This window comes from Trichomycterus rosablanca, chromosome 10 (assembly GCF_030014385.1).
Source record: "Trichomycterus rosablanca isolate fTriRos1 chromosome 10, fTriRos1.hap1, whole genome shotgun sequence".
NCBI lineage: Eukaryota > Metazoa > Chordata > Actinopteri > Siluriformes > Trichomycteridae > Trichomycterus > Trichomycterus rosablanca.
Window position 1 is genome coordinate 12,405,170 of NC_085997.1, and position 18,918 is coordinate 12,424,087.

Sequence of the window (18,918 nt, forward strand, 5' to 3'; positions counted from 1 at the left end):
AATTAACAATGCACCACAAGTGTGCAAGTGCCTGCCTCTGAGCTCAGCATCTGGACGATACCTGTTACCATGAACTGGCACTAAGCTTAACCAGGGATACAGTGACAAACAATCAGTAGTACAAATACAGGAGCCACTGCAGACCCCTAGACTTGGGAGTAAGATTTGTCGAGCATACAGTGTAGCAAACTTTCATTATAAACAAGATTGCTCAGAGGCCCAACAGTGGCAACATGATGGTGAAGTTTGAAGCAGCAACCTTATGATCAGTAGTCCAGTACCTTAACCACTGAGCTGCCACTGCCTTTTAAATAACTGCTGCATTCTTTTCTGTACCATATGGCCTTCTGATGTAAAACAATAATGCATCTTCTTTCGTTCTTACAGACCATTTTGGAAAACATGCACCTGCGCTGCAAGTGCCACGGCCTGTCAGGCAGCTGTGAGGTAAAAACCTGCTGGTGGGCACAACCTGACTTCCGCTTACTTGGAGACTACCTAAAGGACAAATACGACAGCGCATCTGAGATGGTAGTGGAAAAGCACCGGGAGTCGCGGGGCTGGGTGGAGACGCTGCGTGCTAAATATGCCTTCTTTAAGCACCCCACAGAGAGAGACCTGGTGTACTATGAGGGCTCGCCCAACTTCTGCGAGCCCAACCCAGAGACGGGCTCGTTTGGCACACGCGACCGTGCCTGCAATGTGTCATCCCATGGCATTGAGGGCTGCGACCTGCTCTGCTGCGGCCGTGGCCACAACACGAGGACTGAGAAACGCAAGGAGAAGTGCCACTGTATCTTTCACTGGTGCTGCTACGTCAGCTGTCAAGAGTGTGTCCGAGTGTACGACGTGCATACGTGCAAATGAGGACGCTGATGAATGGTTGAGCCTGTGGATATCAAAAGGAAAGTGAAAAGACTGAGACATGGGACCTTGCTCACACACATACACTCACCACACACTGTGAGTACTGGCACTTCGGTACTGGAACTGTTAATACTCTTTAATAACAGCCCCTTAGCTACCATGTGATTACTGTTATCATACCAGTCGCGCTACTTTTTATTTATTTCAGTCTGGGGTGTGTGTAGCACATTACCTGAACCCTCGATGCTTTCTGGTATCATGTAGACTCAACCTGTCACTCAACTCTCTGATCATCTCTTCTTCAGGCCCACTGGCTGAAACTGTATCTGCCCAACACACTCTCACTACACAGACATGAAAGAGTTGGAGGGGGCAGGTGAGAGAAGGACGGTTGAAAAGTGGCACTGTTACTTAACTACTGATCATTCTGAGCCTGAAGTGTATCTGAAGGCTGGGTATTTCTGCCCGATTAGACTACTGAAACTGATGTAATCCCTATGCTTTTCCTTACATCTTCTCAAATCCCACCAAACTAACCACACTTGCCTACAAGCTAAGTTATGCCTGTTTAAACGAGCTGCTGAACATAAACACGCCACACCCGCAGTATTTTTCTAGATGTTGCTTACTTTAAATCTAACAAAACAATGAAACAAAAAAGCAAAAACAAAATACACTGGCACTGAAGGTCGAGTCATTTAAACGCAACAGGTTTATTTTTAGAATTATAGGCTGAAAATAAATGCAACCGTTTATATTTAGAATTATAAGCTGAAAATCAAATAGCAAATATTTTTATGCAATTACACTGACATTTGCTATTTTAAGACACCCCAATAAAACAAAATCCTTTAATAAGGAACCAGGGAAGAACACAGTTAGGCTGCTTTACATGATCATTTTTGGCATCTGTGTAAAAGTTACATTCTGTCATCTGTTGGAAAAGTTTGATAGGCGAGACCTGACAAAATTTCACCCCATGTGTACCTCCACTACTCATGCCAGCATTTTGACTAGGCACAGAGGTCCCTCTATCAAACTCACATATTACAATTGTGTCTCTTGATTGTCCAACCGATTTGTACCTCTTAGACTTGACAAATCTGTAATGGTTCTCGCATAGAAGACTGCACCAACCAAACACATACTGTATGTGATACATAGCAAATCAGTGGAAAAAATGGATTGAGGCACAAGAATTCCATTAATTAGAAAAAATGGGGCCACCCACAATCACACCAGCAATGCCCTGCAATGTGTTTTTAGACAGATGCCAAGACTGTCAGTGTGATCACAACCTTATAACGATCTTTAAGTCACTTTAGTCTTTAAGATCTTTACGATTGTTAAGTCACTGAATATCTTTCTTGGATCCTGAACATTAGTAGCGCCAAAGTTGGTTTTGAGATGGCAGTGTGAACCTTGCTTTCTCCAGGCTAATTGGCAATTTTGTTTGAAAATGTTTTCTAGACCTGTTGTACAAATGCGGGTAACCACAAACAAGCTCTGAAAGTTTTCCCTCTAAAGAAAGTCATGCAACTGCTCCTATGAGTAAGACAAGCAAATAACATGATTAGATGTTAGGTTACTACCCTTTGTTGCTCTAACCTTGGCAACAACAGAACAGGTTTAGAACTAAACCCACCACAAAACACACAATTGTTAGTACATTAATAAAAGACATTCATGTATGTCCATCTAGAACACCTGATGAACCTCTAGACATCCTAGTATTAAAAGGAACAGCTGAACTCATCAAACACATTTTTACCCAGTTCTTACAATTTTATGCAATGAATTCTTACTTAATCCCTTTTGAACAAGCTCTAAAAGTTTCCTTTTAAAAAGTATCTATGCTGCTGCTTCCACAACTGTGAGCAAAACTGAAATACGCAGTTATCAATCACCTATGATGATAGCAATTCGATATTAGAACCAATTACAGAAGTCTTGAAAAGAAACCGCTGCTCTTTTTAGCAAACCTTTATTTGCTTCTTAAAAACTGTCTATTCATTTAAATTATTATACAGCTGTTTTGAGTTAGTTTTTCTAAAACTAATGCATCTTCCTAGACATTTGCATTCAGCATCACATAGTTAACAGTGATGCATCAGAAAGGTTTTTTTTTTTACAGTTTAACAATAACATTTTATTTATTGAAAGAAGTCAGTAAATGCCATGTCTGGACAGCAGTTTGTAACCTTGTATTCACACTAGCAAGTAACAAATTTAACAAGCAACCACAAGCATTTGTTTATAACCTATAACCTAATGCCTACTTCACACTACACCAATTTTGCCCTGATTTTCGCTCGTCGACTGGTCAGTGCTAGATTTGCCGGCTCGGGAGCAACTCAGTGTTCGCTATGTGTGAACTACTGAACAACTCGATCCGAGCGGCTCGCCGAGCTCTGAAGTTATATGTCTAGTTTCTCAAATATCTGGATCTGAGTTGCACAACTGGCAATGAGTGCTATGTCAAACAGCCAATGAGAACGCAAAATACGGGGTGAGGGGAAACACAGGAGAGGAGTTGTAAAAAGGTGGGACAGGGGCATAATATAGTTTATATCAGAATACATCGGCACACACAAGTTTTACAGTATTTCTGACCTTATCGTTCTCTACAAAACACCAACACTGCATTGCAAAAAATATTTATTAACCTCCAACTCACTATAGAACAATCCCTGCTGTTCACGTAGCCAAATCCACTCAGATTCATTTATTTTTTCTTCTTGATTTTACGCTGCACATCAGCACACAAACTTTGATCGCTCGCTACTTGTTGACGTGCATTTTTGGACATGGTATCATTAAACCCCTCGTCACTTTTTGCTTTTTTTTCGTGACAAAACGTAGTTCGGGAGACCAGAAAAGCTCGCCTGAGATTCCAGTTGGTGATAGATGGTGTAGTGTGAAACCCCCTATTGCCGATCAGTCGTGTAGTGTGAAAGCCACACCGACTTGGAAGACCGATTACAAGAGATCCAGTTCTGTAGTGTGAACTGTACAGCGACCTGACAACTTGGAAAGTCGTGTAGTGTGAACTTGGCATTACCTGTCATAACTTCCATATTTATAGAATGCCTCCAGTCCCACTTCATGAAAGCTTAAGGTAGATTGGCTACTGAAAATTGCTTCCAGGTCTAAATAAGATTGACAGGGATAAAGCAGTTGTTGAAAATGAATGAAAAAAAATGCTTTTTTATGCTTTTTGAGATATTGACTGCTGCAAAGCTTATAAACATTTCAAAAGGAAGAGTAATGTATTACAGTTTTTATCTTCACAAACCCATTCTCCAGTGACTACACTATGTATACTGACAAATGGCCAATCTACAGGTTACTGTTCCTTTTTGTGTAGATTTAGTACAAACAAATGAGATTGTCAGAAAAAAAAACTGTCAAGCACTGTGTGATCAGGCTAAAAGTGACATTTGAATTTTTACTTTAAAAACAATGTATAATGTAAAGTATAAACCTGAATTCATATTTTTATAGGTGGAGCGATAAATTCAAACCGCTTCTGGTTATAAAATAATATAGTAAGGAATTTAAAAGAAATAACAATGAATATTCAGTTGCTAGTGTGACTACTGGGTACTGCTGAAATGTAGGTACTGCTTTTTAAATCTTGGATATGTTTTCATAAGCTATCAGCATGGAATCATCTGCTTTAATCACTTAACCAGTCTCAATGTGGTGATGACATCAGTTGTTCCTTCCCTGATGACGTTTGTCTTTTTTATGATTTTGATGGTGACGGAAATTAAAAGGAAAAGAGCAGGTGTGGACAACTGACTACCTGTCTAAACACAGCCAAAGTGTTTTCGGTTAGAAGTGAAACCACGAACAAAACCACAGATGAATAGGTGAGAACAGAATTCCAGCAAATATCATGTGCATCTATACAGACAGTAAGATTTAAGATCTAACATGAATGCTAGGAATTATAACCATCTAACCTTTCAAGTGCTTTCATTAAAAAGAAAAAGAAAAAAAAGAATAAGAGGCCATTTTAAATACTCAAGTAAAAATGAGCTGAGGAACATTGATGGGGAACAAGTTTTAAACCATCTCAGTTGATTAACATCCTCTTATTGCATATGTTCACACACACAATGTACACCGATCAGCCATAACATTAAAACCACCTCCTTGTTTCTACATTCACTGTCCATTTTATCAGCTCCACTTACCATATAGAAGCACTTTGTAATTCTACAATTACTGACTGCTTTCACCCTGTTCTTCAATGGTCAGGGCCACAACAGGACCACCACAGAGCAGGTATTATTTAGGTGGTGGATCATTCTCAGCACTGCAGTGACACTGACATGGTGGTGGTGTGTTAGTGTGTGTTGTGCTGGTATGAGTGGATCAGACACAGTAGCACTGCTGGAGTTTTTAAATACCGTGTCCACTCACCGTCCACTCTATTAGACACTCCTACCTGGTTGGTCCACCTTGTAGATGTAAAGTCAGAGATGATTGCTCATCTATTGCCGCTGTTTGAGTTGGTCATCTTCTAGACCTTCATCAGTGGTCACAGGACGCTGCCTACGGGGCGTTGTTGTCTGGATATTTTTAGTTGGTGGACTTTTCTCAGTCCAGCAGTGACAGTGAGGTGTTTAAAAACTCCATCAGCGCTACTGTGTCTTATCCACTCATAGCAGCACAACACACACTAACACACCACCACCATTTCAGTGTCACTACAGTGCTGAGAATGATCCGCCACCTAAATAATACGTGCTCTGTAGTGGTCCTGGGAGTCCTGACCATTGAAGAACAGCATGAAAGGGGGCTAACAAAGCATGCAGAGAAACAGATGGACTACAGTCAGTAATTGTAGAACTACAAAGTGCTTCTATATGGTAAGTGGAGCTGATAAAATGCACAGTGAGTGTAGAAACAAAGGTGATTTTAATGTTATGACTGATCGGTGTATTTTGACTTTTTCTATAAACAATACAGAGGAAGAAAAAATTCTGCAAATAATAATAAAAAAAACGATTGCAAAAGTAAAACAGGGAAACAATTATGAAATATTTGAATGAGAAAAACCACAAAGCCATAGCAAACACAAACATAATCTGCAAGTGAAAAGTTTATTTAACCACAAGTAGTAGAAGAACAGGTGTGTCAGATTTTACAATGTGCTCTTAGGACTAATAATAGGCAATGTAAAAGGAAAAATAGTCACACAAAAGAATTTGAAGCGTAAAATTAAAGGGATCTAAACTAAAATTACACAATTACACAAAAGCCTTTAGACAAATTTTAAAATTAATAAATGAACTTTTTTCTATAGGAAATTATTAATTTAACCAAAACCGGTTAAAAACTTGTTTCCCCGTCACTGTATAAATCTGCTCTGTGGACTGAAGTCAGACCTGGGTGTCCTGACCCTTCTGCGTGTGAGTGGTTGACACTGAGGGGGAGGGACGACTGGCTTCATGATGCCGCAGCAGACAGGCAAAGAGTTCCTTACATGTTCCAACAGTCCTATACGCATCCCATTCATTAAGTTTAACTACAGAAGCAGAAGGTAGGCATTAGTGTAGTCCCTTAAAACTGAATCGTCACCTAACATCCAACCCGGTTCCACGGAAAGCCAACCATCATCACTGTTCATTTCAGCACTCCCTTTTTTCCCTGTATCTCCCACCCTGCTATATCCAAAGTTTTGTACAAAGTTAATAACTCCCTTTTATTTTATCGTCTGCAAATGTTATGTTTTTATAAATATTATTTATTATATAATGTATATATCTGTATGACTGAACTAAGATTATATATTTGAAGAAAGACTTACTGTCTCATGCTTTTGCTTCTAAATCTATTTTTGTTTTTTATGAATTTGTGGTTTAATTGCTATTAACTGTGGTGGGCGATATGGCAAAATATATCACAATACGTATAAATATATTCAGTTTTGGTGGATATAGCACTAATAAAAAAATAAGAAAGAATGGAAATATTTATTTGGATTGATTCTTCAAGAAATACAATAAAAAAGATGAAAAATAATTGGAAAACATATTTTTATGCTTAATGTGTATTAAAAAACTGGTTATATATAGTTTTGATTAAAAAAAAAAAAGTATATTGTGTTGTCAATATTTTGTCATATTACTCAGCCTGACATTAAACTATGTTGTTATTTAAATTGCTACTAATACTTCCTAACCATTTATTTTTCTAACCAAGTTATAAATAATACATGGTACCAGTTTAACGTAGTTTTTTATTAGTGGTTAGGAGAATGGCAGCCCAAACTGTGCGAGTTTCCCACACATCTCAAATAAAGGGTAACGATCTTCCTCTTGGCTATCATCTCAACCCCATGTCTGCATCTAATCTGTCATTTCAGTGTTACGTCAGCCTGTAGCCAAAGAAGCTCTGGCATCTCTGCACCTAGTGTAAATGACAGAGACAGGGCTGAACAAAAAAACCCAAGCTTTAAACGACCTGGGAATTCCTGAACACAGCTCAATGACACCTTACAGTCTATAGGCTGTGGCTTTCATGGTGCACTGCACACAAAGTACACTTCAGGCAGAGCAGTAGCTACAGAATAGGCAAGACGGTAATTGCCGGGAGCAGCAAAAATTGAGATAGGTAATTGCCTGGGGCCCCAAGCATTACAGAGACCCTAGAATGCTGCATTTAATCCCAGTGATATTTCAAATGTCAAAATATGGGATCCCACCTAAAACACCCGATGGGCAAAACAGAGCAACATCCTAGAAAATCCTTCTTAATGGACCCCATAGTTCTTCTAGACTAGTCTTGAAAAGTGTTTATGCTGTTAATCACAAGGCATATAATAACAACCAAATGTATCTGGATGCCTGAACATTGCATCACATGCATTTGTGCTTGTTGAACATGTCATTTCAATAACATGAACAATAATATGACGTTTATCTGTAGTTGCTACCATACAGAACAGCAATTAGTTTTTTCAGAAGACTTCCCACCAGATTTTGGAACATGACTCAAAGGGTTTTACTTTTATTTAGCCATAAAAGATAAGAATTATTCCATTTTTTTTTTTAAATAAACCTGCATTTATGCATGGGGTCAATGTCATGCCAAACCATTTAAGAGCATTTTTTCCTTAAACTTGAGAACTAAAAAAAGTTCTCTAGGATGCGACTGTATGCTCCAGAATTAAGATTTTCCATCACCGAAACTAAAAGTGACTGGAACCATAAATAGCTCCAGATTAATATCCTCCTGGATTAAACTTTACAGCCTAAAATAAACATTTTGGGGGGTACTGACATACATGACAACCCAAATGTATTTAATTGCCAGATGATGAAGCAAGCTTTACAACTCCAAAGGCCAATAGGGGTGTGCTTTACACTCCAGGTGCCCCTTAGAAATATGCATGTTGATCGTAGATTTAAGTGTGTTTGCTTTGTCATGAAAACACAAATTATTAAACTCCCAATAAACAGCACTTGTTGATTTAGTTTGCTGGACCCATTTAGTTTGCTGTGGTTGATCCCAGCCATTTGTAATTCACAATAACAGCAGTTATCTAGCAGCTCTAGCAAAAACTGACATATAGACAGTCACCATCCCATGACTGCTAGCTCCTTAGTATTATTACTATGATATGGTCCTTTTTTGGGTCCGGCTAAGATAGCCAAGTATATTACAAGGGCCATGTAGTGATTAATGTACAAATAAATAAATTAAATTAATGATATACAGCGTCTTTTCCTCATATGAGCATAATTTGGATTTTTTTCTGGATGAAATATCGAACATGAAAATCAGTCAGAAAAGTGAAACACCCCCCATGCATTTTCCTCTGGAGCTTGTAGACCTCTGACTTCAAATTCATAAAATTTTTACTAAACAGCTTTGCAAAACAGTAAACATTAGATTAATGTAATAGTAACAGAACATATATTTATCATTCAAACGATTTATTTGAATCATTTATTAATGTATTTTCCAGGAAATGTTTTACACAAATTATTCATAAAATCACAATAATTAAGTAATTTAATTACAATGTAAAAATTACTTTCACTTGTGCATCAATCCATCATTTTAAATCAAACTGTTTTTGAAAAGAAAAAAAAGTAACCAAAGAACCTCAGCTGTGCTATCCACCTGGCCGGGCATGTAACAGGCACGACTGGCACTGTTTGAGAGAGAGTCGATAGGTTTCTTCACTGCTGCTGCACATGTGACCTCTGCTGGCTGGTTGAGTGGTGGATGGTTGAAGGAGAGTATAGTGTGGCTCTGCATACTTAATACAGCTCTTTGTGATACTCCAGCTCTGACAGCTGGTAACTGCAGGCGTGTAGGGGAAAACCACAGTCTGCAGCTCTCCTCAGTAAGACAAAAGGGGTGGTGCTGGCACAGAGGAGTTACATTTTTTGGTAAGGCATAGAAAGATGAAAAATCTGTACAGGAGGTAAATGTAAATAACAGTAATGTGGGTCTGTGTTTTTCAGTATAAGTTAAGGCAGCTATGTTATCAAACATATTGACAATATTGCATTGGAGCATTGAGTGATGAACAGTAAACCATTAAGTACCTCTGAAAGAACTACATCAAATGATAAGTCTGTTACTAATATATATATATATATATGGATGTGGTTGGTCCAGTATCCCCAGAATCACTGTGCACAATGCAGTAACACACCCCAGTTAGGATGCCAATTCATCAAGGAGCCTTGGCCATCCCAATGCCACTACCTTACCACCCCCCAAAAAACAATCATGTCTGTATCTAGATGCCTGACTGGCCAATAGCACCACTGGGGATTTGAACCCCATACAGGGACCAATTACAAGAAACCCTAAATAAATAGGGGTTTGCGTGTTGATTAGGTCTGTGATTAATTATCATTACTGCAATTTGCTTACGTCAAATGTTTACAAACATGTAGAAAAGCGTAAATGTAATAGAGGGCTTCAGATTTAAATCTATTTTTCTCTATTAAAAAATATACACATAGCGAATTAAATCATTAATTTGTTAGTATAGAAACATCTATAATGTTATTTGACTTTGTGGTAACTTCATGGTTTAATAATGCCTGGAAAGGGACAAAATAAATGGGACTAGTTTGACTGAACCCATTAGACAGACTTTGCAAGCATTACAATGGGAGTCTTACAACCATCTAAGTGAATTCAGGTTCCAAGACCATCTGTAAAAACAGTATATGGAACAGTGGTCTCTTTGCCCAGGTTAAGAAGAAAAGCCAATCTGTCAGCTTAGGCTAAGAGAAATTGTTTGCCCAATTCGCCGGATGGAATCCAGGAATATTAATTGTAACTGTGTTAATAAATTACAATTTGAAGCAAATAAATTACTGGTGTCATCATCCACAGCCAAGTGAGCTTGTGATCAACCATAGCTGTAACTACAGCTAGCAAAAATGTCTTATTAGAGCAAAATATAAATAATAGGTATAAATTTATATTGGCATTTGGCAATTTAGAATTGTAAGCATGTACAATGCAAGCAATTGAGTGTTAAGAGCTTTGCCTTTGGCAACTTGGTGGTGGTGGGGCTTGAACCAGCAACTTTCTGATTAATAGTCCAATATCTTAATCACTGAGCTACCACTGCTCATTGCTATATGCAATGTTTTTTGACCCAGTAAGTACAAGAAGTGTTCCAATCATTCAGTTACAGTTACTGCAATTTCCCTTTGGGATCAATAAAGTATTCTGAGTCTGATTCTGAAAGAGAAACTGAAATTCCACTACTGCCATAGCATACATGTTCTTTACTTTAACTATATTAACATCACATTTAGTCTTTAAAAGGCCTCTAAAAGTAAGATAAAATTTTCTTCTGGTGCAAAAAATTATACACAGTGCAAGAAATGAATCATGAAACACATCATTCAATAAATATAAATGAAGTTTTAAAATAAGATGGAAACTGCCAAACATGAATTAATTATAGAAATTATTAACAGTAAAAATCAACATACAGTTCAAACAAAAACTTGTAAGGTGGTCACACACAATGTAACTGGAGTGAATGGCATTAAGACTAAGGCATTATCACTTTCACACAGGAATGTTTAATATCGAGTCTATACAGTACACAGCAGGTCTTTATATACATGCACTGTACACACAGAAAGTGTAAATTCCATCATGAAACAGTGGTACATAGACGGTACAGCCACTGAGCAGTGGTTGCTAGTGTCACTAAGCAGAAAGAACTACTGTTGAACAGGACAGACAGGTGAAGGTTGATACCAAAGCACCACGTGCACACCACATACCTAAAAAAAACCCAAAGGATATAGGAATAAAGGAGATAATAAGTGGTCAGTGTCTTCATTGCTGATGAACAAATGCATCAAACAGGTCCTGTTAACTGTTTAGAAAAAACTAAAACTAAATAAAAGGATTTAACTTATTGGCACCCTTGGTAAAAAAAAAAAATACAGCAAATATGATCCAATCTAGGTTCACTATAGGGAAAATCGTGATCACTTTGATTGTTGACATTTTTGTCTTACACGCATGTCCTCTTCCATGCAGGCTAAATAAACTATTACACTGAATGAATAAAGCCACCCCCATCCTCCCTCCTAGCCAATTTATTTATCTATTTACATTATTACGATTTTAATGCCATGTTTTATTTTAAGGAAGTTTTTCCTTGCCACTGTCGCCCTCGGCTTGCTCAACAGAGGTTTTTGGTCTGTTGGTCCTGGATTCTGTAAAGTTGTTTTGAGACAATGTCCATTGTAAAAAGCGCGATACAAATACATTTGACCTGACTTTACTTGTTGCACCACTCATTTGCCTTGTTTCTTATTAAAAAGAAATGTGAATATTCTCACCCTGACAGTCTGCGTGTGTGCTCATGCTCCAGCAAAGGCAGCCTACAAGGTCATTGAATCAGAAGCCATTCTAAAAGAGAAAGTGCGGGTATGGTGAAACTTAGCAAGTATCAGCAAGGCACGTAACAATGAAACTAATTTTTATGCTGAAAAGACCAAATGTAACAGGACTTACTTGCCCTCTACTGCCAGCAGGGACAGAAACTTCTGAACTCTGTATTCAGAAGGCATCTAAAACACACAACATAAACCAAAAAGATTACAAATTGGAATCAAAAGACAAGTATGGTTCTAGTTTGCATACAATAGTGCATGTTTACATTCATGATATTTTCTTTAAAAACTTCTATAATAGAATACAAACTGATCTGGTAGCCAACAGGCATACACCATCCAGCTACGTCAATAATACCCACAGACAGGTGAAATGAATACCACTGATTATCTCATTACAATGGCACCTCAGGTGGGATATATAAGAAAGGCAAATGTAGACCTGGGCCAAAATGTGATGATTAGATGACTGGATCTGAGCATCTCCAAAACAGCAGGTCTTGTGTGGGTGTTCCCAGCATGCAGTAGTAAGTACCAGTGAACTGGAGTCAGTGATGCCCAAGGATATGTTGGATATGCATGTACACTAGTTTGTCATTTCAAAGCAAAAGCTATTGCAGTCCATGACTAAAGCAGCTTTCCCATGATAATCACTTCATTGACTGTGAGGCTGGGCACATACTCCGCCGCTTACAACTTCATATGATGTGTGGCAAGACTGCTTACTGCTGGCTGTGCCACTGAGAGCCAAGCTTAAAATAGAAAACATTACTGACAGACAGTATTGACTGTTAATTCACATGCAGTTTTGTATAAAATAGATTTTGGTTAGCAAATAAAAGTGGCTTCATGAAACTTCACTGTTCTGTTAATCTGAGGGCAGATACTAAACCGGTACAAAGCCATGACAGAAGATTCCAGGATGAGAAAACTTGCTATCTAAAATACAGTCGCCGGTCAACATGGCATATTTTTCTTACAATGTTATGCTAGATTTTTTTTTTTCTCCCCTTTAGCGCATCCGAACCCATATCCCCTCCGAAACATGAGCAGCAGCCAGATGCATTTTTGCCACCCACACATTTATGAGTTTGGCGCCACCTAGCATTGCATGCGGAGATACACACCCTAAGGGCACTCTTCCTCATCTTGTGTGCAGGTGCCTCTAATCAGCCGGCAGAGGTTGTAATCGCATTCTGACAGAGAGAGACCCACATCCGGTTCTTTGTCCCACCCCCCCCAACTGAGCAACCGCCAATCATTGCTCATACAGCCACTCAGCTTCGAACCGGTGAAGCAGAGCTGGATTCGATACTACGTACTCAGAATCCAGCCCTGGTTGCAGCGTGTCTTTTTACCACTGCGCCACCTGAGCGGCATTATGCTAGATTTAAGACTCAGGCTTTTGTGAAACAGTGGGAATCAGTTTTCCTGTCATGTCTGTGCATCAATTCATATCTAAATCATAAACAGTTTGTCTCATTGGTGGTACCTTGACAAAGATAATGGCAAATGGGGTCAATCAGATTGAACTTTGAGATCAGTGACAGGAGGTAAAAAGAAGCATCAAAGCAGCAAATTTTTCCTCAATGAAATGCAACTTATACCATGCAGATTCAATTGCAGAAGCCCTGCGATGGATTGCCATCCTGGCCAGGGTGTTCCTGACCTGTGTGTGTAAATATAAATGAAGGTAACAAAAACATAGATGACCCCTATAGCATGTCTGAAATTGCACATTACAACCTTTTCTCTGTAGCCTACATAGTGCAACGAGTCCACTGGACTGATGATGTTACCTAACCTTCTGTACTATAGTAGACGTTATACACTAGGCTTTCATACATGAATTAAAATGCTAGCACTCTTATATGCTCTTACACAATAGCTGAAGTGGAACACAATTTATAATTGCTGCCCAAATTTCTAAATTTCTAAATCCAAATTTTTGCTGAGGAACGTGGAGAACCTCATGCACAGGTACATGAGAAGCATTAAGAGCTTAGGTAAGCAGGGGTGGGCACTGCACAGGCAGGGAACAGTCAAAAAAATTAACGGCTGTGTATGTCATAACTTATCTTTCCCATTGCCGATGGCTGCTGGGAGTCAGAACCCAAGTGAAGCAAAAACTATTGAAGGGAAAAAGGAATGTGACGAGGGAATGTGAGGAAAAGAGGTGAAAAGAGGCGAAATCTGGGAGGGCAGTCACGTCGGAGCAGAGCGGCTGCGTGCAGCATGTCCCGGCAGACTTCATACCTCTAAGGGAGGATAAGGGGGGGGGGGGGGGGGGGGGGGGGGGGGAAATACCACAGCAATTACCGCTGAGCATCCAGCACAAACAGAACTACAACTCATAAACAGCACTTGCTATGCACACTAAACTACACCACAAGCACAGCTATCACTCTCCTGTTTAAACATCCAACAATATATCATGTTGCCTTTTTACAGTAGTCCAACTGTCAGATGATTTATCACCCATGTTGCTAATTGGCAGGTGTGAGCAATTTCCTAACATTTTGCTCCATTGTAACACTGTACAAAATGTAACCATTCACTGATAATGTAGCCAATGTTTGGGATGTAATCAATGGCTGCTATAAAAAAAAACAACTACTTTTTCCAATATACATTTGGTAAAACAAAGCTTTGCCCATTATATGATGTCCAATAAAACAGGTTTGAATCTCAGCAGAGCTATTGGCTGGCCAGACATCTACACAGACATAATCAGCTTTGTCTGAAGTTTGGATAGCTGAAGCCCTGTAATGCTTAGACACCCAGTCCATGGTATTCCTGCATTAAGCGGTGTTTCCAGAGAGACCAGCAGGTGCAAAATCATTATTTTTATATAGTAGTATATCTGAAAGACTTTGGTTTAAATCTAATCTAAGGTAACATTTAAAATCCAAATTTTTACTCATCAACCTAAACTTAATCGCCCAAAAGGGTGAAGTGAAAACATCTTTTTAAAAATATAAAATTTTAATGTCATGTTTACATTTTGGTTGGTTACCATTCATTAGAGGACAGGTAGTTACAGGTTACACATAATTTATATGTTCACTGTCAAACACTTAACTTACATGTCTTTGGACAAAGGGAGGAAACTTACACAGGCACCAGGAGAACATGCAAACTCCACAACCAAACCAAACCCAGGACCTTCTTGCTGTGAGGCAAGAATAATACCTACCAACCACTGAGCCCCCTTAAAACTCAAACACTTAAACCCAGACCATTCTGTGGCACTTCAAACTGTGGGTGCATTCTGTTTACTTTTATTATTATTAAGATGTCTCCAGAACTCAGTTGGAGTTGCAATTAAAATTGGAAACACCTGAGTCTATTAGGGCACTATTAGACTCTATTAGAGTCTATTAGTCTAGTTGCAGAGCATAGATCAATATCTAAGGCTTTGATTCTTCCCAAGGCCACAGTGGCCTCAATATATCTGAAATGGAAGAAGTCTCATACAACCTTGAACAATTCTGATTGGGCCAAATTGCGTACATCAACAAGAATTGCCTTACTGAGGGATGTAAGAATACCCAAAGCTGTAAGAGCCCTGTGCAGACATGGAAAAAAAACCTGTTGGACAAACAACCATTTTGTAGCACTCCATAAATAAAGGTTTTAATGGCAGGTTGGCATGCTGGAGGCCACTGTTGGGTAAAAGGCACATAACAGCCTGCTCAGAGTTTGCTTGTTAAGATCTCAGGCAACAAGAGAAAATATTTAAAAAAATTGTAAATGGGAAAAACTGGAACTGCAGATCACCTGGCAAATACCATCGCTACAGTAAAGCATGGTGGTGGCAGCATCATGATATGGAGTGCATCTTAGTGGCAGTGACAGGGACATGGGTATGAACTGAGAGTCATATTAATGCAGCTCTACTTCAGAGTGCACAGTTCACCTTTCAACATAGCAATGACCGAGGAATCCAGCCTAAACAACACTGAAGTGGCCTGAGGGCAATTCTCTGAGTGTCATTTCATCACACAACCAAAACCCAGTTGAAGATGGCAGTTCACAAATGCTTGTCAATCAATCTAACAGATCTTGAAATGAAGAATAAGGATCAACTGGATCAATCCAGATCTGAATCTTGTAGAGACGTATCCAGAACTTAAAGCTTTAATCACTGACAAATAGGCCACAAACTATTGAATACTTGTCAAGTAAAACATACTGAACAATAATTTTTGGTTGTTTTTTTTATTATTATTATTATTTGTTTATGCATTTTCTCCCCTTTTTCTCCCTTTCAGCGCGCCCAATTGCCCGATTGCATCATGCTTCCTCTCCACCAATGCCGATCTGATTGAGGAAAACAAAGCTAACCCACCCTCTGACATGTGGGCAGCATGCCGTATGCATTTTATCACCAACACTTTGACGAGTGCAGTGCAGCTCAGCACTGTGTACAGAGAGACACACCCTGACAGCACTCTTTTCTCATCTCTGTGCAGGCGCCATCAATCAGCCAGCAGAGGTCGTAATTGCATTAGTTATGAGAGAGACCCTATCCGGCTTAATCCCACCCATATCTGAATAACAGGCCAATGGTTGTTCATGTGGCTGCTCAGCCTAGCCGGCAGGCAGAGCTCAGATTCTATACGATGTATTCAAGATCCCAGCTCTGGTTTCAGCGTGTGTTTTTACCGCTGCGCCACCTGAACGGCCTATAATTTTTGGTTGTTAATTGGTTTTGGAAAAACAATTTTTACACTGTAATTATGAGTAATTAAATTATGGGTATAAATGACGAATATATCTATTGAAAATCAAACAGTGCAAACAAGAACAGGATAAAGTGGTTGATAAAAATTAAATAATGAAATTATAAACAAAGGTCACTTAAAAGCATTCAGATTTGTTAAACACATAATTATATAACATGGAATAAATTTTTTTTTTTAATGTATAAGCTTAAACAATGTTAATGAAGTCCCTAAAACAAGCAGAGAAATTCTACATACAATATATATAAATAAATGTATGTATATATATATATATATATATATATATATATATATATATATATATATATATATATATATATATATATATATATACACACACACATGTCACATATATATATATATATATATATATACAGTGTATCACAAAAGTGAGTACACCCCTCACATTTCTGCAAATATTTCATTATATCTTTTCATGGGACAACACTATAGACATGAAACTTGGATATAACTTAGAGTAGTCAGTGTACAGCTTGTATAGCAGTGTAGATTTACTGTCTTCTGAAAATAACTCAACACACAGCCATTAATGTCTAAATGGCTGGCAACATAAGTGAGTACACCCCACAGTGAACATGTCCAAATTGTGCCCAAAGTGTCAATATTTTGTGTGACCACCATTATTATCCAGCACTGCCTTAACCCTCCTGGGCATGGAATTCACCAGAGCTGCACAGATTGCTACTGGAATCCTCTTCCACTCCTCCATGATGACATCACGGAGCTGGTGGATGTTAGACACCTTGAACCCCTCCACCTTCCACTTGAGGAAGCGCCACAGATGCTCAATTGGGTTTAGTCCATCACCTTTACCTTCAGCTTCCTCAGCAAGGCAGTTGTCATCTTGGAGGTTGTGTTTGGGGTCGTTATCCTGTTGGAAAACTGCCATGAGGCCCAGTTTTCGAAGGGAGGGGATCATGCTCTGTTTCAGAATGTCACAGTACATGTTGGAATTCATGTTTCCCTCAATGAACTGCAGCTCCCCAGTGCCAGCAACACTCATGCAGCCCAAGACCATGATGCTACCACCACCATGCTTGACTGTAGGCAAGATACAGTTGTCTTGGTACTTCTCACCAGGGCGCCGCCACACATGCTGGACACCATCTGAGCCAAACAAGTTTATCTTGGTCTCGTCAGACCACAGGGCATTCCAGTAATCCATGTTCTTGGACTGCTTGTTTTCAGCAAACTGTTTGCTGGCTTTCTTGTGCGTCAGCTTCCTTCTGGGATGACGACCATGCAGACCGAGTTGATGCAGTGTGCGGCGTATGGTCTGAGCACTGACAGGCTGACCTCCCACTTCTTCAACCTCTGCAGCAATGCTGGCAGCACTCATGTGTCTATTTTTTAAAGCCAACCTCTGGATATGACGCCGAACACGTGGACTCAACTTCTTTGGTCGACCCTGGCGAAGCCTGTTCCGAGTGGAACCTGTCCTGGAAAACCGCTGTATGACCTTGGCCACCGTGCTGTAGCTCAGTTTCAGGGTGTTAGCAATCTTCTTATAGCCCAGGCCATCTTTGTGGAGAGCAACAATTCTATTTCTCACATCCTCAGAGAGTTCTTTGCCATGAGGTGCCATGTTGAATATCCAGTGGCCAGTATGAGAGAATTGTACCCAAAACACCAAATTTAACAGCCCTGCTCCCCATTTACACCTGGGACCTTGACACATGACACCAGGGAGGAACAACGACAAATTTGGGCACAATTTGGACATGTTCACTGTGGGGTGTACTCACTTATGTTGCCAGCTATTTAGACATTAATGGCTGTGTGTTGAGTTATTTTCAGAAGACAGTAAATCTACACTGCTATACACGCTGTACACTGACTACTCTAAGTTATATCCAAGTTTCATGTCTATAGTGTTGTCCCATGAAAAGATATAATGAAATATTTGCAGAAATGTGAGGGGTGTACTCACTTTTGTGATACACTGTATATATATATATATAAACACACCTCACTGTCACTGATGGACTGAGAATAGTCCACCAACCAAAAATATATCCAGTGTGGGCAGTATATCCCTGTGGGCAGCATCCTGTGACCACTGCTGAAGGTCTAAAAGATGACCAACTCAAACAGCAGCAATAGATGAGCGATGGTCTCTGACTTTACATCTACAAGGTGGACCAACTAGGTAGGAGTGTCTAACAGAGTGGACAGTGAGTGGACACGGTATTTAAAAACTCCAGCAGCGCTGCTGTGTCTGATCCACTCATACCAGCACAACACACACTAACACACCACCACCATGTCATTGTCACTGCAGGGCTGAGAATGATCCACCACCTAAAAAATACCTGCTCTGTGGTGGTCCTGACCATTAAAGAACAGGGAGTTTGTTTGTTTGTTTATTAGGA

The 18,918-nt window shown here is 39.4% G+C and overlaps 2 protein-coding genes across 4 annotated transcripts in view; one reads left to right on the forward strand and one right to left on the reverse strand.

Annotated features, from left to right (window-relative positions):
* wnt3 (wingless-type MMTV integration site family, member 3) overlaps positions 1–867 on the forward strand; it is a 40,576-nt gene extending 39,709 nt beyond the window's left edge. The window contains exon 4 of the mRNA XM_063003601.1: positions 388–867. Coding sequence (XP_062859671.1) covers positions 388–867 — 480 coding nt within the window. The remainder of the gene's footprint in view (positions 1–387) is intronic.
* Positions 868–8,818: 7,951 nt separating this feature from the next.
* nsfb (N-ethylmaleimide-sensitive factor b) overlaps positions 8,819–18,918 on the reverse strand; it is a 68,614-nt gene continuing 58,514 nt past the window's right edge. The window contains exons 20-22 of one of the 3 annotated variants that reach the window (XM_063002838.1): positions 11,899–11,954; positions 11,724–11,793; positions 8,819–9,255 (exon numbers count right to left, since the gene is read on the reverse strand). In XM_063002838.1, the coding sequence (XP_062858908.1) occupies positions 11,766–11,793; positions 11,899–11,954 (84 nt within the window). In that variant the 3' untranslated portion in view covers positions 8,819–9,255; positions 11,724–11,765. Of the gene's footprint in view, positions 11,157–11,723; positions 11,794–11,898; positions 11,955–18,918 lie in introns of all 3 variants that reach the window. The other 2 variants (XM_063002837.1, XM_063002836.1) reach the window with 2 other exon arrangements.